Source organism: Gopherus flavomarginatus, chromosome 2, assembly GCF_025201925.1.
Source record: "Gopherus flavomarginatus isolate rGopFla2 chromosome 2, rGopFla2.mat.asm, whole genome shotgun sequence".
Lineage (NCBI taxonomy): Eukaryota > Metazoa > Chordata > Testudines > Testudinidae > Gopherus > Gopherus flavomarginatus.
In genome coordinates, this window is record NC_066618.1 from 62,295,485 (window position 1) to 62,322,668 (window position 27,184).

Here is a 27,184-nt window from a genome sequence, read left to right on the forward strand (position 1 = left end):
AAAAGTGGTATCTGTATGTTTGTTATTATCACTTTTCACAGCAGCAGACTAGCTAGCTATCTAGAAAGTAGTGAAAAGTGATATTAAAAAGCGTTCAAATATCACTTTTCACCGCAGATTTACTCAGTCCGGGCAAGCCACCTGACAAATTAAGACCTGGATGGGAGACTGGGAGAGGCAACGGGGACCTGGCAGAGGAGGATGGATGAGGGGCCACAGGAGGCAGTGGGGATCAGAAGTGATGGGGGGTGATCCTGAGGCCAGAGCCCTGCAGCCAGGGCCAAAACCTGAGGCTGGAGGATGCAGCGGGGGCAAGCCTGGGGCCATGCAGCTGGGGGATGTCAGGGGAGGCAGTGGAATCTAGGAGTGACCAATGAAGGCCGGAGGAGGCATCGGGGCCGAGGTGATAGAGGGGAGCTGAGCTTGGAGCCAGCACCCACCACCACATGACTGGGGGTAGGGGCTGAAGCCCGAAGCCCAGTGGCCAGAGCCCAGTACCCATCACCATGCAGTAGGGGGATGGAGCATGTGGCCAAAGCCAAGCAGCCAGATTCTGTGGCTCCACACCCAGAGCCCAAAGACCTGCGGCCAGTGGACACAGTCTACTGCTGCATGGCTGAAGTCCAGGGTCAGAGGAGATAGTGGGGACCAGGGGCAATGCAGGGGGAGAGGAGGGCCAGAGCCCTCCAGCTGCCACTGAGGGCTCAAGCTGGAAGCCCAAGTCTCGCCACCCTTGGGAGGGTGGGGAATTCACACCAGCTGCTTGTTCCTCTAGCGTAGTGGCTCTAGAGAGAGCAGGGCCCAATCTCTGCTGGTGGCCCCGGGGGAGGGGTCGCTCCTTTGCCTCCCCCTGCCCCCAATCACCATCCAGGAAGCTGTGCCCGCAAGAAAAGTCCCTGGTGGCAGCCTTTGAGAAATGCTGGTTTAGTCAGTCAACTTGAGCAAGGTGGAAGCATTTATTTAAAAAGGATATAGCACATATATAGATAAAGCCTTTCAAAGATCTCAGTCTACATTATTGTTTTTAGAATTATTTTTCATCAAGTCAAGACATGACTTTGGGGTTTATCTAGGATAATCAGTGACTTTGGCCATTGTCCTGCATGGCATGTTATTCCTTTTACAATTATATTTTAGAAAAAAAGTCTATTACTCACACCAAGCACTGAGAATTTTGAAATTGGAGAAACCTACTTTGTATTTAATATCATACTCTGGAGACCAGCACCATGGTTCAAAACTCTCTTCCTTCAGAAAAAACTCAGTATGACAGGCAAAGCCATACGAGTAAAAGTCTTCAGTGACAATGTTCCCAAAAGAAAACCACAGTCTAAGAATGTGAGCAGGAAAAAGCTGGAGATGTACATTAAATAAATAAATTGTACAACACAAGATGGGTAACTGCACTAGAAATGACAGTTAATACTGGAACTGCAGACTCTAAAATACTGGCCTTTTCTAGTGTGAAAGTAGAATGAATTAGATTGTAGAAGTAGAATGGATTAAAGAAATGCTGTATGTTCTTTAAGCAGGAATGAGGAATGTTGAAATAAAGTTGTCAGAAAGAGAAACATTAAGTGGACCCATTGTTCCATACCTTAAGATAATGGTGGGACATTAGATCGGTAAGAGTTAATAAGGAAATAAGACGTGTGTGTGTCTAGCCCCAGTTCTGTTCTATTCCCTTTGTTATCTTGTTAAGTTCGCGCCCTTTTTATCTGTATAAATAAAGTAGTTTAAGCCTGGCATGGCACTCACACATTATCTGGGTGTATTAGCAGAGCGCTTTGCTAATAAAACAGAATGGTCTGACAAATTGTGAGTCCTGAATCTGACTTTGACACTAGCAACGTTCACGCGAATGGAATGCCTCCTTAGCTAGATCCTACCTGTTATCCAGTCATAACCCTCCACATCATCCTTCACACAGCCTATGAATTAGAACTATCCGGTGTGTCCTTTTGACTGAGAATCAGAACTTTCCGGTGTGAACAATCATGAAGAAATTGCCTGAATTTGAGAAGTACTTAGGACCACAGCTCCCACTGAAATCAAGATGAAGTCCCACTAAGTTTAATGAAAAATAGAGGCACTCAGTGCCTCTAAAAGTCAGGCATTTATTTTAATGCCTAAGTATACAGTAAATGTATACGTTCAAACGTAGGGACATAAGTTTAAAAGTTTTGTCCTTTCATATGGGCCCTTTACGCTCATTTCTAGTATTTTCTAGAAATTTGCTTTAGTGAAGATCCTCTTAAAATCTGAGAAGGAAGGAAAGAAGTTACAGAGAAGAGTTTCTTTTTAAACAGCAAAGAGGACAGTTATAACTCTAAGACTAAGATTTTTGTCATGAAAGTGATGGAATCCTGTAGGGAGCAGTGGCGCAGAGGAGGGGAAGCCCTGCTGGGAGCAAGCTGTACACTCCATCTGCCCCAGCCGGTGCCAGGTCTGCAGCAAGCCCAGCAGCCTGCGTCCTTCCCTCCCTGCCAAACGGAGCGGTGCGGAGCCCGCCCGGCAGGCGGCGCGAGTGCCCCGCTGAAGCCCTGGCCGCCTCCCTTCGTTCTCTCCCCCCTCCACTCCCTCGCCGTCTCCTCCGCTAGCTGGGGCACATATGCAGCGCAGGGAGTCCCCCTGCATCCTAGCTCCGGCCACACCGCAGGTTGGTTTGTTTGGTTTTTTCCCCCTGCTTTTGCTGCTCCAGCCATGCCACAGGTGTTTTTTTGGTTTTGTTTTTTTTTGCTTGGGGTGGCAAAAAATCCAGAGCCGGCCCTGGTGAGGATGAAAACAGAAGCACAGAAAAAGTAAAATGACTTGTCCAAGGCCTCAGAACAAGCTAGTGCCAGAGCTAGGACTAGAACCCAGGTCTCCTACCTCCCACTCTGGCGTCCTACACATTTGACCACAGTGACTTTCTAGATGCTTAGTTTAGCAAACCTATTGACACAAGAAATAACACTCAGATGGAAGCTGTTGCATGTATATATAATTTTGTATATAGTCTGTCATTATAATCCAGGCATTTACATTCAGCAAAAAAGTTAAAGAGGAGGCACTTACAGATTGCATATAGCAGCCCTGGGAGAAGTAAGAGGCACTAGCTGTAGTAAGAATTTTACACCATTTTGCCATCCTTCATCTCTTTCGAATTCACAGAAAAGATAAGTACATTCATCAGCTGAGAACTGGTAGAAAACATGAGTGTCTTGAAAATAGAGTTGTCTGTCCACTGTTAGAAAAAATAAAATGAAACACCTTTTCAAGTTTCTTCTATCAACTTTACTCACTACCATATATACATATTCAGTATAACTTAATGCTTAGTTTGACAACCATCAAGGACAAAATGCTTAAAATTGAACTTTGAAGAAATCAGATACAGTCTGGCTTTAATTAATTTCATCCAAGTGATGCAGCCAAAAGGAAAAAAAAATCTCAGTAACTGAACATCCAGGTTCCTGGAGTTTAAGGCAATGGAGTCTGGATACTTCAGGAACAGAAAGAGCTCTGCCTTTAAGGGACATAGCTGTCAGAGAGAGGTCTTTCACCCAGCATATTTATGAGCATTGTTCTTCCATTAGCCTCTAGCTCATTTCTTCTGGTGAATGCCTTTCTGCAGTATAGCAAGATCAAGAGGAAGAAAAGGATACATGAAAAGAGGAGGAGGGAACGCTTTAGGAACAAAAGGAAAATCTTAAAGGGATCAAATACTTTAAATATTCATTCTCCCTTCACAATGCACATATTGTAAATTTACTCTTAAAAAAAAAAAAGGAGGTCAGGCTAGATTCTGTCCCGCATTATGCCACTTCTGCTAGCAAGAGCCAGGACACAGGGCCCTCAGCACCATAATGCCCATCCTGCAGGAGAACGTGATAGCATGATGATTCTTAACCAACACAGGAGGGAATGAACCAAGACCTCCACAGCTGAAAGAATGAGCTGCTACAGCTAATGAGTCAAGGCTTCCTAGCTTGCACTGTAATAGACTCCTATCCTCAGCAAATCTGGCATCGAAGGAAACCTTTAACACATACATTCCCCAGTAGGTTACATAAGCACAAGGTTTCTAAATTCCTCTGTATTTGAAAGGAGCGGGGTCAATTCACTAGCACAGACCCAAATAGTCATGGATAGGAAAGGGGCATGCATGGACAGGATGGGCTGGTAGTGCACTGATTCAGTGGCTATGGTGTCTTGGATGCAATGTGAAGCTTTCTTCCTATAGAAAAATCCCTGATGTGGCTACTGATATCAACATCAACACCTGTGTCCCAGACTTCTGGGCCAAACTCTGCCCTAGCTTAATCTGCAGTCAGTGGGGCAACACAGCGCGAGGAAGGGTGAATTTGGCCCAACATGGTTATCAATGAGTAGAAAATATCCCTTCATCTACTGTGCTGTATTCTCTAGGCATGGAAAAGAAAAAAAAACAACACACTAGTTACTAAAGAAGATACCTGATGAACCAGTGATTTATAGTGACAAAACAACTGCTGACTTTTTGAAAACAATGTAAAGCACCTGAAGAAAAAAATAGGTTGACAGACATGCACATGATCTGCAAACAGGTAATTGCATTTCCAAAAGCAGAAGAGAGAAAACTGCATCTGAACGAGTTCATATCTTGTATTTATTAAGTGAAACATCACAAGGATAAGTTTATACCATATTAATATTAAAGGACATTACCTCCGAATTAAAAACAAAAATCATTCCACATTTTTCTTTTTCCTCCTCTGTCCCAAACATAAATTTCATTCTATGTACAAATGCCTTACAGACCATGGTAGGACTTGTTTCCATAACACTGACCTGATAACACAATTCCCATATCCAGTAAGAGCTGCCATACACCAACTGCTGTAGATCTGCACTTAACAAAAGGACAGTGCTCCAATAGCCAGTCTACCAGTTCTGATCCAACACAGCTTCTCCTAAGAAAAGGCAGGAGATTTATTTAAAATTCATATTATATTCCACAACATGAGTGTTCGACTATATATAAAATCAGTCATAAGGTGTACTGCATAACATTGTGCAGCAGGTATTAACTGGGAATGCAAATGTATCTATTTATCTCATGGGATGATGAACATCTGATGTCCATAGATACCTGCCTGTAACTCGGAGGCTTCCCAATTGGGACATAAAGCAATATTATTTATTCCCCACAAACAATCTGAAGTACCTGTAAATTGTTGTAATGCAAACAAAGGGTCTGCTCATCTTAACAGAAAAGGATGTCACATGACGATTAAAAATTATATTTCACCTCAACAGTGGCTATGTGAGATATAGCTATGTAGATTATATTGTGTATGTATACATAATATTTTTTCATAAATGAATGTTCAAGTAGGAATAGCCAGCTCAAACCATATTAACAGTTGAAGTTATTTGAACCTTCAGCCTCATGCTTAAAATTCTTCAAATACAGATGTAAGCAGTACAGCTAAGCATTATATAAATGGTCCTGACTTGGGACTGGGGATTTTCTTTGTGTCACTGCATTACTAGCAAGCAATAACTTCCCTTTTAAATTCAACAAAAATAAATAGAATCTGCATTTCATTTTTAAACACATAGAAACCTGCGATTTTTGCATAACCAAAAATAGGAAGAACACTTGCACTGTAGCATGATGTGGTTGGAGAGTCTTCATTTCACTGTCAAGATATTCTGTAAATTACACTCAGAATCACTGTAAACAAACTAGGGCGGTTGATTAATTGCAATTAACTCTCGCAAATTAACTAAAAAAATTAACTGTGATTAAAAAAATTGATCACGATTAATTGCACTGTTAAACAATATAATACCAATTGAAATGTATTAAATATTTTTGGATGCTTTTCTATACTTTCAAATATATTGATTTCTATTACAACACAGAATACAAAGTGTACAATACTCACTTCATTTTTATTACAAATATTTGCACTGTAAAAATGATAAAGTATTTTTCAATTCACCTTATACAAGTACTGTAGCGCAATCTCTATTGTAAGTGTAACTTACATACGTGGATTTTATTTTTGTTACATAACTGCACTCAAAAACAAAACAACGTAAAACTTTAGAGCCTACAAGTTCACTCAGTCCTACTTCTTGTTCAGCCAATTGCTAAAAGAAACAAGTTTCTTTACCTTTACAGGAGATACCGCTGCCTGCTTCTTATTTACAATGTCACCTGAAAGTGAGAAGAGGCATTCATATGCCACTTTTGTAGCTGGCATTGCAAGGTATTTAAGTGCCAGATACGCTAAACATTTGTATGCCCCTTTATGCATTAGCCACCATTCCAAAGGACACATTTCCATGCTGATGAGGTTCGTTTAAAGCAATATTTTTTCAGATTAAATTTGTGACTGAACTCCATGGGGGAGAACTGTATGTCTACTGTTCGGTTTTACCTGCATTCTGCCATATATTTTATGTTAATACAGTCTCAGATGATGACCCAGCACATGTTGTTTGATTTACAAACCCTGTCACTGCATATTTGACAAAATGCAAAGAAGGTACCAATGCGAGATTTCTAAAAAATAGCTACAACACTCAACCCAAGGTTTAAGAATCTGAAGTGCATTCCAAAATCTGAGAGAAATGAGGTATGGAGCTTGCTTTCTGAAGTCTTAAAAGAGCAGCATTTCGATGCGGAAACTACAGAACCCGAACCTGAGATCTGCCATACCACTCTGTCGCTAGAAGGGAAAACCAATAATGGCAGCAGGCTGTAAAAGAGACCCAGTTTCGGCATACCTGTGGGTAAGATAAGCATGCATGCAAAATGCAAACAGTGCAACAAAAATGCAAAGCCTGGTTGCCCAAATGAAACAACATCACAAAAAGTGTTTCTTCTCAGGAGGAAGCTGCACTGAAGATGATGAAAGGAACATGTCTGAACATGCAGAATCTTCAGGTTGGTAAACTTTTTTTATTTCATACTATTTTCTTAAGGACTGCCTGTCTTCTTTGTGGACTATTCTTGAATTCTCATGTTTGAGCAAAAAATATAATTGTTACTCTATGGTACTGTTAGTTTAGATGCAGTTGTGATAAAAAATAAATAGCTGAAAGAGGCAGATCTTCCTTTTACAATTTCACTTTTAAAGTAGTACTGAGTGTCAATGAATGCAATGAGTAATACTAAATGAGCAGTATGGTAATAATTAAATAATTGCATCAATTTATTTTGTTTAGGAGAATCCATCCTCAACATACAGGATTCTGAAGACTATCCACCTTCAAGGTCACACTCATTTTCTATAGTGTTTCAGTCACACAATGTATGTCACAGTAGATCACCTTTAGCAAAAAGGAAAAAAATCTCCATCATCCAGAAAGAAACCATAGGATCAGTTTGTGATAAGAACCAGCAGATTACAAAAAAAGAGGTAACTGATGAAAAAATTGCCTGGTTTGTTTATGCAACAAACTCTCCTTTCCATATGATTGAGAACCCATGCTTCATTAACATGGTTCAGTCATTAAGACCAGGATACAGTCCACCCAACAAGGCAGATGTCGCAGGCAGACTGCTGGATAAAGTGTATGAAAGAGAAATTGAGCAGTATGCAAAAGGTCTAGAGGGTGAAATTGTTAACCTGAGTCTTGATGGACGGAGCAATGTCCACTATGATCCTGTTGTATGTGCTTGTACGACAACAGAAGAAGGGAATCTCTTCCTTACAGAAACAACTGATACGCACACACAAAAAAGTAGCAGTAAAAGCTATAACAAACTGTGGGGAAAAAAAACAAACGTCTAGTACACAGCTTGGTCACAGACGATGCTGCAAATGTATCCAAGATGAGAAGAAATTATTTAGAAGAGCGTCCCAAGCTAATAACATATGGTTGCAGTGCTCGTTTGATGCACCTACTAGCCAAAGACTTCAGTGTTCCAGAAATAAAGGCAAATGTTGCAAAATACTTCCATAACAACCACTTTGCAGCAGATGCTCTGAAAAAAGTGGGAGGAACCAAGCTAACTCTACCACAAGACGTGCGATGGAACTCAATAGCGGACTGTTTTGAGCACTGTATCAAGAACTGGCCTAATATGATGACAGTTTGTGAACAAAATCATGAAAAAAACAAATGGCACTGTCACAGCCGAAGTTCTCAACATTGGGCTTAAAAGAAATGTTGAATATACGTTGAGTACCCGAAAGTCATACCAGTGAACTGGTGGAAGTCACTTAAGCACTCGGATTCTCCACTTTACACTTTTAGAGAGAGGTAAGGGATTAACTCTGTGTACATGAATTTGCAGAGGGACAATAGGGTTGAGGTCAGTTATTTCTCACCTTTATGTATTATTTAGTTATTTATTTAAAACATTTTTGCTGTTAACAAGCATGTTATCTCTGGAGACACAAATCCACAGTTTGAGAACTACATAACTAAGCATCTCTGATGGTATCTTGTAGACCACGGATAGAAACTTTTTGGCCAGAGGGCCACATCGGGGTTGTGCAACTGTATGGAGAGCCGGGTACAGAAGGCTGTGCCTCCCCAAACAGCCTGGCCCCCTGCCCCCATCCACCCCCTCCCACTTCCTGCCCCCTGATTGCCCCCCTCAAAACCCCCAACCCATCCAACCCCCCTGCTCCCTGTCCCCTGACTGCCCCGACCCCTATCCACACCCCTGTCCCCTGACCACCCCTTCCCAGGACTCCCACCCCCCATCCAACCGCCCTCTGCTCCTCATCTCCTGACCACCCCCTCCCAGGATCCCCCACTCCTAACTTGCCCCTGGGGTCTCCCCCCCCCCCACTCCTTGTCCCCTGACTGCCCTCTCAACCCCTATCCATATCCCCACCCCCTGACAGAGCTCCCGGGACTCCCACTCCCAACCCTGTCTGTTCCCCATTCCCTGACCAACTCCCCAAAACCTCCGCCCCATTCAACCACCATCTCCTCCCTGACTGTCCCCTCCTTCCCCCCCCCCCCACTCCCTTACCAGCAGCAGGAGCTCGCAGCCATGACACCCGGCCAGAGCTAGCTGCACTCCCCATGCTGCCCAGTGGGAGCGGTGAACCAGAGCACAGCCCGCTCAGCGGCATGGCTGCAGGAAAGAGACACAGCAGGGGAGCGGGCAGGGACTAGGCTCCCTAGCTGGGAGCTCAGGGGCCAGGCAGATGCTCCCGCAGGCCAGATGTGGCCCGCAGACCACAGTTTGCCTACATCTGTTCTAGACTGAGCCCCACTGGGTAGATAGAAAGATTAACCTAAATAATCTATACACAAGCCCCTGGAACCCCATAAAATTGGGTCCCTAATCCTTGAACTATTGGAACTCATTTACAAAACTTTTCTTAAACATTACATGAATATATTGTCTCATACTATAGAATTAGAATTTATAATCCCTATTCCATGACGAGATATCTTTGAGCTATAATGTATCTATCTTTAGATCAGATTTTTTCGATAAAAATGCTTTTTCCTCAAAAAGCATTTTTATCAAAAAAAATCTGATTTTTTCTTTAAATCAGATATTTTTATCCACACCGCATAAAAATAATGTCGGTTAATTAGAACAAATTAACTTTGTTACCTGCAAATTCCTGTAAGGTACACTCTGTCTTTAATCAGGTCAGAAGCTTGAACTGTAAAAATATTCCTGAGAGCTCTCCCAGCACATGAAGAACTCTCTCCATAAATCTAAAATGAAAAGAGAAATTGCTTGTTTAAGTGTTCTAACTTTCTGTATCTAGATAAATACACAAAAAGCTACTGAATTAAGTTAAACTGGTATTAATGTGATTAAAACTGGTGGGATGTAAGTCTACATCTGGGTTTACACCACAGTAATTAAATAGATCTATCTATATTGGTAAAAGTTTTCCAATGTAGACAAGCCAAAAATTGTACAAGTGGCTCTAATCGCAGGCTATATTCATAAATTACTCAAGCCAGGATTAAGCAAATGAAACAAAACAAATATTTCTTCCTTCAAGTCTTTCAGAATGTGGAATTAAAATGAAGTTTTACCAATACCTTGCTTGAAGGGTTTTCCAGATACGGATTTGAAATTCGTCTGGACAAATTCTGTAAGATAGAAGGATAAAGTCATTATCTGTAACCAAAAATAGGAGTAAGAGAAAGGTAGGTCATTTATTTATTGAAACATAGGTTAAAATCATTTATAAAAGTCACCAGAGGTATCCTGTGTGGCCTCATTCTAGTCCTTTGTGCACATTTGTTCACACCACAAAGACTAATAGGTTCAGTATTTTTCAAATGATCTGAAAAGGGGAGATGAGCAATGAGGTAGCACAATGCAGAGGATACAAAATTATTTAGGTTATTCAGGACCAGAGCAGATTGTGATTAACTTCAAAAGAGACCTAAACTAATTAGGTGAATGGAAAACATGAAGGCAAATGAAGTTCATTGTCGACATATGCAAAGTAATGAACATTGGAGGTTTCAGAGTAGCAGCTGTGTTAGTTTGTATCCACAAAAAGAACAGGAATACTTGTGGCACTTTAGAGGCTAACAAATTTATTTGAGCATAAGCTTTCATGGGCTACAGCCCACTTCTTTGGATGCATTGGTGGGAAAATTTTAAACTCCTCATATTGCTAAACTGACTATCCACCTAGTAAAGGAACCTGGGTGTCACTGTAGACAGCTCAATGAAGACCTCCTCTTCAATGTGCAGCTGTGGTCAGAGAAGCAACAAGATATCAGGAGGCATGAGGAATGAGATGGTGAATAGTGAGATAACGCTTTATGTAAATCAATAGTGTCCCCTCATCTGGAGCACAGTGTGCAGTACTGGTCACCCCATCTCAAAGAGGATATTGCAGAGTTTAGAGAAGGGCAACAAGAAACTCATACATGAGGAGAGATTGAAAAGACTGAGATTACCTGCCTTAGAAAGGAGATGATTAAGAGTGATATAATGAAAGTATATAAAACAAATGGATGGTATAGAGAAGAGAGAACAGATGTTCCTAGTCTATCCCAGGAAACAAACAAACCAAACAAACAAACAAACAACCACCACACACACCAAGATGACTTTCAGTGGCCTGAAAAGATGGAAAATTCAAAAATCGGTAAAAGCAAATATTTTTCACTAAATGCATAATTAAACTGTGGAACTCATTGCCACAAGAAGATGTGTAGACCAAGAAATTAGCAAGATTCAAAAGTGATTGGATGTTTATAGGAAATAAAATATATCTAGAGTTAACAAATAATAATAATTTTGGAAGGAATATTTAACGTAATACTTCAGGGCTTAACCCACTCTAACTAATAGCGATCAGAAGACCAGATGTGAGGGGGCAGATTATTCCAAATCTGCCTGCTGTGAGATTCTTACATCTGACTCTGGAGCACCTAACTATGGACACTGCCAGACAAGATACTGGACTAGAGGTCTATTGATCTTATCTAGTATGGCAATTTCTGTGTTTCTATAAGTGGAACACCACACAATTCAGCTTAGTATACAAATACTGCCTAAAAGAATCCTAGAACTAGAATAGCAGCAGCTTTGCAGGTCAGGATCAAGGTGTGCTGGCAGAACAATATAAGTATTGCATTGCTCATGTTAGTCCAAGTTCTAGGCAGCATTATTAATTCCTTACTTTAAGGATGGCCCAATTTGCATACAAGATATTTAAATAAAAAAAAGTCTCGTGAAAACATTGGAATAATTATTTAACTCATTTCAGAAACAACTAACTTGTTATCTATTTAATAGAACTCAACATACAACAAACAACAAGAAGATAACACTTCTTACATTTTCAAAGTTCATTACAAATGTTACTGTGGTTCTATGCTCCTTATGTGACAGAAGGAAGCTCAGTATGGGAACAAACAAAATGAGGCTAAATCTATTTTCCTTTCCCTCATATCCAAAAAAATAGATCGTAACACCATCACTTACTCTTTCTAATATGCATGTTATTAGCATGTGGTAATGCTTCACTTGGTTTGTTCTCAAATCCTTCATTGTGTATTTATCACTTCAATAGCTACAAACCTCACCTTATTGCAGCTGCATATTCCAGGCTGTAAGTTGATATCTTCCCCCATATTCCAAAGTTAACAATGACCATAATATTATTTGTCAATTAGCTAGTAAATTAGAGTACATAAGATGGCTAATTCCTTTCATTCCAAGGAAAATTCAACCCAAGACAAGGACAATGTTCCACTGAGGCAAGTCTACACTACAAAATAAGTTACATCAACATACAGCCACCACGGTACTTGAACCAGTTTTACATGTCCACGCTACACTCCTGGTGTCAGCAGTGCGTGTTCTCACCAGGAGCGCTTGCACCAATTTAACTGTCAATATGGGGCATTTTGGGACAGTTTCTGAAAGGCAGCAACTGTTGATGTAAGCAACACAGTGTCTACACTGACACTATCTTGACCTAACTACATCGACTCTCGTGGAGGTAGAGTGATTAAGTTGGTGTAGTGGGCAAGTAACGTCGGTGGGAGCAACATTTTAGCGTGGACGCTTACAGAGTTAGGTCGATGTAAGCTGCCTAACATTGACCTAACTCTGTAGTGTAGACCAGGCCTGAGATTGTGGGGTGAGATGGGGAGGAAAGTCTTTTCAGTTTCTGACTGAAAAAAATTCCAACAATGGAAGCCCCCAAAGAGATAAACAACAAGATCAATGCACCCTTTGGATGCCTTGGACACAACCCCTTCCCAGTCAGTATCACCCTCTTTCAGGGCTGGAATCCACCTCAATCTGCCTTTGCCCACTTGATTGGTTTAAATTATCTCTGCATTATCAAAACAATTATAAGTAGAGTTGGCATCCCCTATGATTAACTCATGTAACAGTTTCCATGTTAAAACAAAAACAACAAAACAAAAGGAATTTTTTAAAAAACTTCTCACCCTCCAATGCTTGCAGGGGGAAACTGTAAACAAGCAAGGGGGTACCCTTGGGATGATGGAGATGCATTTTGCTGGTCCCATTAAATGTTGTGCAGATACTGCTGAGTTTTATGCAGGTAAAATTGCCATTTCCCCATGTACAGCCTGTCCTGAACATATTAATTCTGTCAACAAGTCAAACATAAAAAAAAAATGAACACTCTGAAGCCTTATGCTCACACCTGCCTTGGTGCCTCAATTCAGCATACAACACTGGGAAGCAGGTGGAGCAGAGACTCAGCCCAACTCAGCTGATGTTGAAGCAGCTGTAGCAGAAAAGGCAGGGCCAGACCAGGTTATACCTCTACCTCTCAAACCAGCACACAGCCTCAACAATGCATCTCTCTCATTCACCTTTTTCCTAAAAACAAAAAACTAAAAGAAAAACACTGCAAAGACAAAATTATGTAGGTTGCAAAAGTCAAACCCCTGAAAGTTAGGAAAACCCAGACAGTGTTGTGTAATGAACAAGACCTCAAAATTATGAGATATTGCTATTTAAGAACTGCCCAGACATCAAGGCTTTTAAAAGGTATGAGAATAAAAAACTTAAAATCTAACAGCAAGATTTCTTCAGACTTTCCAAAGAGTCTGAGGAAACTCAATTTCTGCAGCGTTTCACAAGTGTGTACCGTTGGTGAAACCAAAGATACTTCCCTTTTCTCACTGTTCGTGAATTAATTTTAAAAACAGATATCAAACACTGGGATATGTTGCCAAATACAGTTGTGGGAAAACAGGGAACCCAAGTGAATCAATGATACACAAAAGGGAGGAATATTGTAAACTTTAATGACGGGATTTACCTCATGGACAATCCTGCTAAGGAAAGAAGTGTTCATATTGATTTATTTTAGTTTAGTGAGAAAATGAAGGCGGCAAATATTTACAGTCAAGCATGTTTATGCTACCAAGGTAGTGTAATACACTTGTGCTGAAAGCAGCAATAAAAGAAAACTGACTGAAACAAAATAGTGCATTTCTAAGAACACAAGGAATAATCAGAAATGTAGCTATAGTGAGGCAGAATGGCATCCCTCTGAGCCTGCACTCTCCCTGGTGGGTGGAGCGAAGCCAGCCCTGCCCTCTGCGCTGGAAGCACAGGGGAGAGACAGGAAGTGTAAGATGTGGGCCCTTCAGGTCAGTTGGTCCAGAGCCAGCAAAGGAGGCAAATGTCTCTAGCCCACTGCAGGACTCTGGACAAGACCCCCTTGCCATGCAGCATGCTGCCCTTGGAGGAGAAAGAGTGGGAAGAGTTGCTGGGACTGCTGTCTTCCACTTACCCCCAAAGAGACTGAGGGCCTGCAGACTATGGAGCCACAACCATGGACTGTGGGAGGAGGCAGCCCAGGGGAACCAGACATTAGTCAGGTTGTGCTGTCACAATACAAGTCAGCATATTTCAGAAGAATCCCCGCTGACCTCCGCCACTGTTAGGGCCCTAGCCCTCCGGCCTGGTGGAGTAGGGTGGGACTGGGTCCCCCTGCCGCCAACCCCAACCCCGGGGTGGCAGCCTACTTATCCTAGGCCAAATGGCCTGCGCCTTGTTTGCGGCTTGCCCCAGCCAGAAGGCTGCAAGCCCCTAAACTGTTTGTTGTCTGCCTTAACCAGGAGGATAGGCTAAAGACTTGCCAATTACCTACTGCTGTGCCCAGCTTAGAGGGCTAGAGCTCAGACTATCACTGCTGTCTGCCTGAGCCAGAAGGCTCAGGCTAAAGATTGCTTGTTGCTCTGCCCTGCCCTGCCCATCTTTCATTCCACTTAAGTTTGTAGTGTCAGCTCCTAGTGTGAACAATAACTGAGCTGAAATCTGGCAGCTGAACAAAGGTCTAGTGATAAGTAACATGCAGACTGTCTCTTGGGTGATGACCCAAATCAGTCAATTAACTACTTCCTGAAACTGATACCCAATTAGAAGGAAATATACATGCTTACATATGTGCTTTAAAGATTGTGACAAAGTTACAACTTGTGTCCTTGTTTGAAAACAGGACTGTTGTAAACTGAACAAGTTAACATCACGGCTTGAATAGGAACTGGGAGTGGCTGGCTCACTACAAAAGCAATTTTCCCTCTCTTGGTATTGACACCTCCTCCTCAACTATTTGGAGTAGACCACATCCACCCTGATGAATTGGCCTTGTCAATACTGGTTCTCCACTTGTAAGGTAACTCCTGTGATGGGCTGGATCACAGAAACCCCCTTGGGGTTGCCAATGGATGTGCCAAAACTACTTCTGCTCCTGCTTTCCCTGCCAGCGTGGGACTCCAGCACCCTGTTTTGTTGAGCCACACATGCCAGTCTGCTGCAACACAGGCTCAGAGTCTGAACCATGTCCTCTAACATGCCCAACTCCCAATGGGGTCCAAACCCCAAATAAATCTGTTTTACCCTGTATAAAGCTTTTGCAGGGTAAACTCAAATTGTTTGCCCTCTAGAACACTGATAGAGAGATATGCACAGCTGTTTCCCTGCCCCCCAGGTATTAATACATACTCTGGGTTAATTAATTAGTAAAAAGTGATTTTATTAAATACAGAAAATAAGATTTAAGTGGTTCCAAGTAGTAACAGACAGAATAAAGTGAATTATCAAGCAAAATAAAATAGACACACAAGTCTATGTCTAATAGAGTAATAAAACTGAATACAGAGAAAACCCCACCCTCAAAGGTGTTCCAGTAAGCTTCCTTTTACAGACTAGTCTCCTTCTAGTCTGGGTCCAGCAATCACTCACACCCCCTGTAGTTACTATCCTTTGTTCCAGTTTCTCTCAGGTATCCTTGGGGGTGGACAGGCTCTCTCTCGAGCCAGCTGAAGACAAAATGGAGGGGTCTCCGAGGGATTTAAATAGACTCTCTCATGGGTGGAGACTCCCTCCTCCCTCCTATGCAAAGTCCAGCTCCAAGATGGGGTTTTGGAGTCACATGGGCAAGTCACATGTCCATGGGCATGACTCAGTTTTTACAGGCAGCAGCCATTGTTTACATGCTACTCTGAACATCCTCAGGTAGACTTCTTATGTGGATTGGAGCCTTCCAAGAGTCACTGTCCTTTAAGTGTTTCTTGATTAGGCACTTAATTTGCCCATTCCATTCTCAAGAAGCTGACCAAATGCTTTACTAAGTCTACTTAGAAATCAAGAAAGTACACAGCCAATATTCATAAACTTTACATAGAAATAGGATGAAAAGATTCAGTAGATAATAACTTTTACAGAAATATGCTGCATGGCATATATAGCATAAAACATATTCCAGTTATGTCATATATATACACATTCATAAGCATATTTCTACGAAGCCTTATGAGGTACACCATCACAACTTCCTTCTCTTCATGTGCCAATACATATTTATGCCTGTATCTATTTTTCACTCCATACATCTGAAGTGGGTATTTTTTTTAACCCACAAAAGATTATGCCCAAATAAATCTGTTAGTCTTTAAGGTGTCACCAGACTCCTCGTTATTTTTGTTGTTAACTAAGATTGTGAAATGCTGTTTACCAAAGTTAATAGTTCCGTACTGCCTTGCATGTTCGAGGTGTATACAGACCTAAAACAAGACCAAGTATGCAAGCCTCTTGAACTGCACTTAGTCTATAAAATCTATCATAAATGTAGCAGCATGTTAAATAGTTAGGAGCGTTAATCAGATTCTCAGGCTAATAAAATTTGTGGCAAAGTAGGCTGAAAGGGTTGACTACTGTAGATCCATTAGGAAAATGACTCTGGTGAATTGCCATACAAGTAATTGACCAAAATCTCTCATTCCTTTGCTCTGTTTTCCACCTGTGTTAACACCAGAGTTAAGAACTGATTGGCACAAGTGAGGCTTTATTCCAAGGGGCTCAGTCAAAAATCTAAGGAGAGTTACTGTCCCACAATAGCGATCGCTTTTAAATGTTATTTTTTGTTATGGTTGTGTTACTTGATTCTGAATCTCAGCTTTCCATTTAAAAACAAAAGCTTTGGCATTTCTAGTGCTTATGATTATAGAGAAAAACTTGAAAATATTACCTGAATGCCCTTTAAAGGCAAGCAAAAAAAGCAATTAATTTATTTTTAAATATCATGGTGTTTTGGGGAGACTCGAATCCTGATTTTTGAATGTCTGAGTTAGCAATACTAATGCTCGTATTTGATTTCCCCCTCCCACAGGACCTCAGCCTCATTCAGTGCACAGTATGGACAGTGCTAATGGAATAAATTGAATTGTGTAGTGAGCAAGGCTGTTATCTACAGGACTGCTGCCTCATTTAATCTAGAAGCTGGAAGGTGTGCAGAGAACAAGGTGAATGCCTGAAGACAAAGATTACCTTTTAGATAAGGCAATTAAAGGCCACCTAGCAGAACTGAGTTCCTTGGCTCTGCCACAGACTTCCTACCACAGAATTTTGGCAGGTGGCCACTAGTTGTGCATTCCTCATTGTCTGAGTGTCCAGTATGAGAAAACTCTGGTCCAATTTCCAGAAGTGTGGAGAATTTGCAACTGCAACGGAAATCAGTGGGATTCTCAGCACCTCTGACAGAAAGGCAGTGAGGTCAGAAGGAATCAACACAAGGTTAAGCATCAGAGAGTCCAGAGTTCTAATTCGGAATGTGAGACATCTGGCAAGCCACTTCGACTTTGTCTCAGTCTCTCTTTGTAAAATTGGGATAACAACACTCTTATCTTCTCAGCTACCCTACCAGATAATGTTTATGAAGCACTCGGACTCTGGTGATGACCACCACAGCAAACATCAAAGGAAATGCATAATTCTATATTCAAAGCTAAGTTTAGATGTGCCATAAGCAAGGTGTTGGCTGTTGGGCCATGCATTGAATCATGAGAATAAAAAGTATTTAAAAGCTGTCTTGTTCTCTGAGTGCTGCCTGTCCTGTTAGGATGGGGGTCCTGTGGGAAAAACAGTATAAGATTGTGCAATTAAAGACCTAATTCTGGTGTTTCCTAATTTTTATTTTATATTATATATATCAGCATAAGTTTCATTTTTGCAAGTCTACTTTAAGAAAGTCACTTTTTTTTTAATGTATGTAATAGTTAAATACAAGTAGTATGGTTGTCAGTACTGGATGTCCCCTACCTTTTGCCAAAAAGAAAACAAATCCCTTTTAAAGCCCCAAACCACCCAAGGTTTAACCCAAAATGGAGAATAAATAGAGGGTATTTCAGGGATGTATTTTAAGATTACAAAGGGTATAGGAAACATGGAAAGTCCCTTGTTTTCATGCTGGTGTTAAAAGCACAGGAAAAATGTGATTAAATTACCTGACAGTAATTTTAAACAAACAGAAGAAATACTTCTTTATGCAACATGTAGTCAGCTTCTGGAATTCACTGCCAGAGGAGATCAGAGAGTCTTACTGAAGCTGGATTTTTAAGAGAGTTGGCTAGCTTGATGACTAATAAAAATGAGCCAGATTCTCAACTAGTATACATCAGCATCACTCTACTGAAGACAGTGGAGCAATGCCAGTTTACACCAACTGAGGGTCTGGGCCATTATTTTTACATGTATAACTACATATAAAAAGGTAAGAATATTTTGTTTCAGAGCTCAATTTGATTGCTGAAGGAGTTGGGAAGAAATTCCCGTCACAGGTATACAGTACTGCTCAACAAGCAAGGTGAATTATGAGGGGATTTGGGTATTCCTTTGAATCAGCAAGTATTACAGTGGAGTCGCATCTTATGCGGGGCTAGATTCTAAAGTCAGCGCATAAGGCGAAAATCGTGTATAGTCACAATTACCCTTGAAAATCCATTAAATCACCCATAAAGTACAGTATACGGTACATAGTTGTGTATACAACCCTGTACAGTAATATGTATAAATGTATAATGTATGTAGTAATATACAGTATATAAAAGTACATATGCAAAATATAATTTTTAATTATGGGGGTCGTCAGGGCTCGATATCAATCCAGGAGACGGAGGTGACAGAGAGCGAGTTGTAGACGAAGCGGTTCGCCCTGGTTCAGCTCGAGAAGTTGATTGCGTAGGCTCATCAGCTGGTGGTTGTTTTTGCTTGAAAACCATGGTGATCGGCAACTGTCGCTGTTGTCTCTTGAACGGCTCAAACATTTCTTGATACAGTCTCAAATCATCAGTAATATGACGTGTGATTTTGAGGCTTCGTTCCATTGAGGGATTGTATTCAGAAATTAAATCATTCAAGTGTTCCGCTGCTTGGAACACTTCAGCAAATTTATGAAGATTCCTACTTGCTGGCTCTTCCTGTTCGGTGGCATCATCGTCTTCTGTCGATGATTTTATCATCAGTTCCTCTAACTTTTCATTAGTCAATGTTTCTCTATGGCTCTCAATTACATTCTTCAATTTCTTCCTCAAGGATGTCGACGAAGCCATCACCACCCACTTGCCTGACCACCTGAACAATGTATTTCACTTCTTTGTCAATGGCCGGGAAAACCTTAAAATCATTCACACATTCTTTCCATAGGTTTCACCAACATGCATTGACTGTTTCAGGCTTGATTGCATCCATTGCCTGTTTAATGTAAGTGATGTAATCAGAGCAATGTCGAAGGACTTCCAACACTCCATCACATTAAGATTGGGATCAGCGTCCAAAGCGCTACGTATCTGTGAGAACGTAAGCCTCGTGTACGTGGTCTTGAAACAGCGAATCATGCCTTGGTCGAGAGGTTGGAGGTGGTATTGGGAGTGGGGGGAGAAAGACGACTTCAGTGTCGTTATGTGCAAACCAAAGTGCCGCAGGGTGGCCAGGAGCATTGTCTACGATCAGCAAACACTTTAAAGTCAAGTCCTTTCTCTTCAAGGTACCTCCGGAATGAAACATTTGTGGAACCAATCCAGAAATAATGCTGCCATCACCCAAGGCTTTTTATTTGATTGCCTGAACACAGGCAGGAGATTTTTGTTCTTGCCTTTTAGGCCATGGGCATTTGCAGCCCTGTAGAGCAAGCCCAGCTTTATTAAATGACCAGCCACATTGCCACAAAACACAGACAACATGGTCTTTAGTTGCTTTGAAGCCAGGGGCTTATCTTTCTGATTTCGAAATGTAAGTGCAGTTGGGCATTTTTTTTCCAGAAGAGCCCAGTCTCGTCAGCATTAAAATCTTGTTCCGGAAGATAGCCTTTTCTTCTATGATTTTCTTTAATTGTTTGGGGTAGGCTTTTGCTGCCTCTTCATTGGCAGATGCACCTTCACAGTAGTCTGCATGTTTTTGAGGTTGAAGTGGTTCCTAAAACTGTTAAGCCAACCTTGGCTGGTTTTGAACTCCTTCTCATCAGAAGGCTGTCCCTCTTCAAGCAGGGGGTTGAACAGCACATAGAGGCTAAGAGCCTTTTCTCACAACACATTGCCATCAATAGGGACACATTTAGGGTTCATGTCTTCCAGCCATAAACGTAATGCCTTTTCAGTCTTCACTTATCACGCACCTGGCTCGTCACCTTAGCAGTTATTGGAGCATTTAATGCCATGGCTTGACGAATTTCTCTCTGAAATCTTGATGGCACGAATGCTAGATTCGTTGCAGCCATATTTATGCGCCACGCTGGAGATCGACATACCATCTCTCAGTAAGTCCAACACAGCCAGTTTTTCCTCCAGCGTTGTAACAGATCGCTGTTTCTTTGGTCGAGCACCAAATGAAGTAGTTGGTTTAGGGGCCATGTTGTACAAAAAAAATATGCATTTATAACACTATAATCACACTCAGCACAGCGAGATGCTCATGCTATGATAGGCACACGGGAACTGAGACCGACTGAGGGAACAGCAGATTCACGTCTCCCATCTCACACTCACTCCCGGGCATATGCTCATTGAGTGGAATGGTGGGTGGAATTGCCTGCACTATTTATAAGTATTTTATTTTTCTTTTTTTTTTTGCCGAGCGTGTATAGTTGAATTCGTGTAAGTTAAATTTGCGTATGATGCGACTCACCTGTATACCATCATAGGCTGCAGGGTACTAGACTTGATAAGAGTGATGGTTTGATCCACTACGGTAATTCTCATGTATCTGCTGGAAAAGTTTCAGAGATAGATTAACGGATCCTGCTCCATATTTTGATTCAACTGAGCTGCATAATTTGGAGCTGAACCAAAATATGTATGTATTTAGACATGGGGTTTTGGTTTGGCCCCATCTCTAGGCAGGAGCCATTTGTCTTTTCACATTAGCTATGTCTACTCTAGCTCTTTTTTCCCCACTGAAAGCTATTCCACCATGGCTAACACCAGTGCAGCTCCACAGGTGGTAATCCGAGTTGGGAAAATAACTCTTGATTTGTTAGCAAGACAAGGTGGGTGAGGTAATATCTTTTATTGGACCAACTTCTCTTTGTGAGAGAGACAAGCTTTTGAGTCACACAGAGTTCTTCAGATTTGGAAGAAAAAAAAAAATCAGTTCAGGTCAAACCAAGACAGAAAACTCTGAAAAATTTCAACAAATCAAGCCTCCTGTTTCGGGTCAAATAAAACAGGTTTCACTTGACCTGCAAATGGACTTTTTTTTCCAGACATTTCTAGAGGGCTAGATTCAAAGTGACTATCTACTGTCTTTGGGCCAGAGAGAACGAGAATGACTCCATAACCTGGTTGTTAGGGCATCTGGTATGTGGGAGATCCAAGGTCAGTCCCTGCTCCAATGACAATTTATTTATGAAAAGTGGAACAGCTTCTGCAGGAGACACTGAAGCCTCATTTATACTGGCAGCAGCATGTAGGATAGAGAAACTACAAGTGCAATTAAATGCTACAGTGAACAGCATGCTGTGTCCACACTGTGGTGTGTAGCTACATGCAAGAGTGAAAGTCTCTGGCAGGGGAAAGGCTCTAGCAGCTCCCCCCCATCACAAGAAGATGCTGGAGCCTTTCCCAGTAACAGGGAAGCTCTAGCAGTCCTCTGGCAGACTCTGGCTGTCATGACCAGCTTGTGAGCAGTCAAACCTAGTGGTCAGAGTGGGAGTTGGGAATCAGGCAAATCAGTAACAGAGTCTGAGTCCATGACAGGCCAGAGGGCAAACCAGGAGTCAGGCAAGCATGGTCCAGTTACTGGGAGGTCAGAGTCCAACGTAAGCCGGGAGACAGGCAGGTCAGAAGCCAGAGTCTGGGATCGATCGCGCACAAGGTCTGAAGCAAGACAGGAGGGCAGTCTATGTTGTTGCTCAGACAACTCTCTGTTGTGTCAGCCTATCAGTGGACTTAGAAGAGTAGCCACGCAAGGCCCTGCTAGGCGGTACTTCCTGCTGGGCCCAGCCTCACAGGGTCTTTCTGTGGGAGCCCAGTCTAATTCTCCTGTGGTGATGTGGAGATGTCAGTAGCCCAGAATCCCCATGGTCCCACCTTCTAGCCCTGCAGGTTCTCACATTGGCCGTGGGGAGACAGCAGGGCACTACCTGCTAAAATAGTAGTATAGAGAAGGGTGGCTGTGACACTGAACAACTTGGGTATGACCCATAACTTACAAGAGGCATTGAAGTGTAATCAAGACAATCTACTTGTATGTGAATTTCAAAGAGCTGTTATAGACCAGCAATCATTAACCCATTTATTTGTAGTAACAGAAATCAAGGGTAGATGCTAAATATATTTGTCGGTGTTTACCTGTATTTTGCTACAAGTTTAACAATGTGATCTAATTAGCTTGTAGATGCTAATCCTGTTCCTGTTTCATAATGCTTCATTACCATATTCTATTGACTCAGAGATCAAAAGGGGATATCATCATTTAGATGGGACTTGTCCTGTAGTAATATTATTGTCTTCATCTCTCCTCAAAACTTGTAATTCCACATAGTAAACTACCGGTGAACTGTTTTGACAGTCTGAATGGCTAATTGCCTTATGTTAATGAATACAACTAGTTTACCTGTATATGCATAGGAATAGAAGATCAGCTTCAAAACAACATTCTGCAAGGCCTATTCCTCCTGGGGGGGGGGGGGGGGAGAAAAGGTCCTGCTGTGACAACTGCTGTCAAGAGCCTCATCAGCTTGCTAAAGGACTATAAAGGAAAAGCCCCCAGCCTGATCCTATCATCTCTAGTCTGCTTAAATTTTGAAAAGGAAAAAAGTATAAATCGTCAGACTGAGATCTTCCAAATAATTAATTATTTGGAATAACCTGGAATTCTCATCGGAGAATTGGAATAAATTCTACACCTAGACTGTCTATTGAACTGTAACCTTTCAGATTGATTCCAGAAAGACTTTTACTAGTCAGCAGCCTCACCATCTCTGCTATGAAACTGACCCTAGGGACTTTTCATATATCTGTACGTATATTGATGTTTTAATCACTGCAACTCTCTTCTCTTTATTATTAAAACCTATGGTTTTAGGTATTAAAGGACTGGCATCTGCGTGATTATTGCATAAGATGTGCAACTCATATTGACGTGGGGATCAATGTCTGGTCCTTTGGGACTGGTGGACGTAGCATATGGTGAATTTGGTTTTCAGTAACCACTCACTATATTGGACTTAGCTGTCTAGATGAGGGTCAAGCGCTGGAATACTTGAAGGGAACTATATTTGGTTTCTTGGTAACCAGAGTGATATTATAGAAGCCGTTTGCTACTGGCTTGGTGAATCTAATTCTAGATTCAACCACCAGTTTCAGAGATAGTCTGCTCTACTCCTTGCAGTTTGCCCTAATTAAGCATTCTCAGTGTGTCCTATCCAGGCACCTGGTCACAGAGGCACTGCTTGGATGTGGAGAGAGCCAGGTAGGATATATACCCAAAGGTTCTGGCATGGCTTTACTTGCCTAAGCAGTGCTTCATAGTCCACACTGCTAATTAGACCCATGCTAGGGGACATGCAGTTTATGTACTCCACATGCTGCTGTAAGACTTGTGCAGTATAGGCATATCCCCCCATATCCCAATGGCTAGCTAGGACAACTCCTGATATCTGGGAGACCCAACTTCAGAGCCCATCTCCACATTGGGAAGAAGAGGAAATCATACCTAGCTCTCCCACATCACAGGCAAGTGCCCCAGCCACTAGGCTAAGGCAGCACTGCCACCATCTCCTTCTCTCACCACCCTTTTGTGAATAGTATAAGTTCTGAAAAAAAGAATTGACTAAAACTATTCTGCAAATTCATGTTAAATTCTCAAACAGTTTTGGGACAACCAAAACTGCATTGTTCAGTGTTTACATTATTCATGCAAAAATATTTGCCCTGCTTTAGTAATAATGGCAGGACTTCCCAGTAACAATTGAACCACGATATACTCTAGCACTGCTCAGAACAAACCTAAGCATCATGGTTCTTAATGCCCCAATTTACTAAGTGCATTGTTAAAATCGAGGCTTAATTCAGTGGTAGTAGCCAGCAACCTGTCTACACTAGTGCCCAGAACATAGCTAACACCAGAATAGCTGAACTAGCATTAGCAACAGCAGAGAATTTTTCAAACGTTTCCCTGGTGCACACACAACCCAAGTTCATAAGGCTCTCACTCATGTTCAAGTCCTCCATTATGTCCTCTAGCAAATATAAGGAAGAAAAAACTTTATATTTCTAATATTTTTTTAAGAGGTAAATGCACAAGTGAGGAAGAATTTCTTTTTAAATCAAAGCCTTTTCTTATTTGTTTGAGATATAAAAAAGGAATACAATGAGAAGGTTACAAACAGTGTTGTAGAGGAGGAGTTAACTGGCTATAAAATTAAAAGAGGAATAATAGAAATTACAGAGAGCTGATAATTAAATCAACTGAAAATTATTTGATCACTTTTGTTCACAAATAATTTGCCAAATACTCAAATTTATTCATCATTTGAAAATAATGCCCTGATCCTACAAACATGCTTATACTTAATTTTACACACACACAGTCCCAGGACTATTCACAAGCATAAAGTTAAGCATGTGCCCTGATCCAGCACAGCACTTGAGTAGTCCCAATGTTTAAAATTAAGTGTGTGCTTAAATGCTGTGCTGGATCAGAACCCATTTTCCCCCAGATAGAAATAGTTTGAAAATGGTTCATTTTGAATATTTAAACTTCAAAACTCATACTGCATAGCTAAGTCTAGTTGACAGCAATATTGTTTCTGCGCTCTGACTGGATGACTTCTGCAACTATTCAAACAAATTGCTAGTGTTATTGCAAGGGAATAAACTCAAGATTCACTTTCAGCAAACATTTGAGCATTCAATCTTAAAATTTCACTTTCACAGATATTCATGCTCTAGTGTTCAGACATTCATGGATAACAAACAAAAGAGAGTCACAAATATGGCTGAACCAAAATTCATTTCAAAATTCGTATAAATATTAGACCTATTTTCCCCCCTCTACCGGTCACACTCAACCATAGTATTGTCAACTTTAAAAAATAAATAAATATATATTTATCTTTCTTACTTTCCTTCAGTCCCTTCTAGAAAATAGGTATTCCCTCTGTCCTCCCTTCCCACGCACACAAAAATCAAATCAAAACAAGAATACCTATTCTCCTGTGAAGAATAATTACTTTGATTTTTTATATTCCAGTCAGATTTGCCTCTCTCGTAGCAAATCATGAAACTGTTAATGCCATTATAATGCTAAAAACCTAACAACATCAGCAGCCAGTTGTGGTTTTAATTAATAGAGTTTGCTGGAGTTGTAAAATAATTAGCCAAAAAAAATCCATAGCAAGTAGTCAAAATAATTAGACTTTCCATTTCACCGCAGGGCTGTAGGTGGAATTTTGAAATGAAGCTTTGTATCTTCATGACACACTCTTTAACAGGGAACATTAAAAAGGTAGTAGTTTCTGTATGATAAAATGTTCATTTATTCCAAATGCCAAGCGGACCGGGGTGGGGGGAAGGGAGGGGAGAGGAAATAATTGCTATATATTATTAGATATTACTATACCCATGTTCAAACCTGAATTTTTGCTACTGTGTCTGTCAAAACAAGAAGCTTATATATAGATGTGTGCAGTTTGTAACAAATGAAATGTTACTGTTGCATAATTGTATCTAGGATACAAAGAGCATTGTCCTGAAATCCAATCCGTCTTCATGTGGCAACAGATTTCGCTCTTCGTTGCTAAGGTACAGCAAGTACAGTTGGTGCAAAAGCTATTTGACTTTCAGAATATATAATTTATGCAATATTGTAGAATATGCTTTGTCCTTTTGCCAAAAGATATTCCTAATAAACAAAGTGTGGGGGGAGGGACACACACCACATCCAAAAACAACACATAATAAGGAAGTATCAATGGAATAGTTCTCCACGTGAATATTTATTTAAAATCAAATATAAAAAATATTTACTTCTAAAATTTTGAACTTTTCAAAATGTCACACATTGAGGTGTTACATAAGCAGCCAAAAAGCTATAAAATGAAAAATTCATAATCTGCTGAGTTTTTGACCCTCACGGTTTCCAGGCGAGATTTTAAGTTTTCAGAAGATAATCAAGTGGCTCATTAGCACAAAACATGGACCCTGAGTCTAAAATTACTTTTGTTCTTCCTTAATGTAAAATGAAGTTAAGTCTTCCTGAGAAAGAACAGCATATTCCTCTGAAACAGGCTGCAGCAACATGCTGCTTTATCCCCTTTTGGGGCTGAAGACTAGGGTTGTGTTGATCAGCCACAACACATCTTAGCTCACCAGGGGGCTGGGTCTGTATTCTAGCTTCCTCCTGTGCTCTGAGAGGAAAAGACTTCTTTTGCCTTCTACAGGAGGAAGCCAATATTTCTACAGGAAAGCCAATATTTATCACTGAAATAACTATTTTTGGCCTCAATAGTTGGTCACCAGCTGTTAAAAGTTGCTGTTCTTGCTGTAGAGAGGGTTCTTATAAATGTAAGAAGTCTGATATACAAAAAACAAAAGGCATTAGAGCTTTATACCATATAACAGAGACTCTCCAGGCCAACGATTCTCAAACTGTGGATTGGGACCCCAAAGTGGGTCACAATCTCATTTTAATGGGGTCGCCAAGGTTGGCGTTAGACTTGCTGGGGCCCAGGGCCAAAGCCCAAGCTACTCCATCTGGGGTTGAAGCTGAAGCCCAAGATCTTCTGTCCTGTGCAGCTGGAATCAGGTTACAAGCCCCCTGCCCAGGGCTAAAGCCCTTGGGTTTCAGCTTTGGCCAGATCGCCCACCTGGGGCAATGAGGCACGGGCTTCAGTCACCTGAGTGGGTGGACTCAGACTCAGTACTCTCTCCTGGGATAAGTAGTAATTTTTGTTGTCAGAAGAGGGTCGCGGTGCAATGAAGT

The 27,184-nt window shown here is 41.2% G+C and overlaps 1 protein-coding gene across 2 annotated transcripts in view; it reads right to left on the reverse strand.

The window, feature by feature from the left end:
- RAPGEF5 (Rap guanine nucleotide exchange factor 5) overlaps positions 1–27,184 on the reverse strand; it is a 227,601-nt gene that overhangs the window by 172,034 nt on the left and 28,383 nt on the right. For both annotated transcript variants that reach the window (XM_050938790.1, XM_050938789.1), the window contains exons 2-5: positions 10,009–10,059; positions 9,566–9,672; positions 4,813–4,934; positions 3,058–3,226 (exon numbers count right to left, since the gene is read on the reverse strand). In XM_050938790.1, the coding sequence (XP_050794747.1) occupies positions 3,058–3,226; positions 4,813–4,934; positions 9,566–9,672; positions 10,009–10,059 (449 nt within the window). The remainder of the gene's footprint in view (positions 1–3,057; positions 3,227–4,812; positions 4,935–9,565; positions 9,673–10,008; positions 10,060–27,184) is intronic.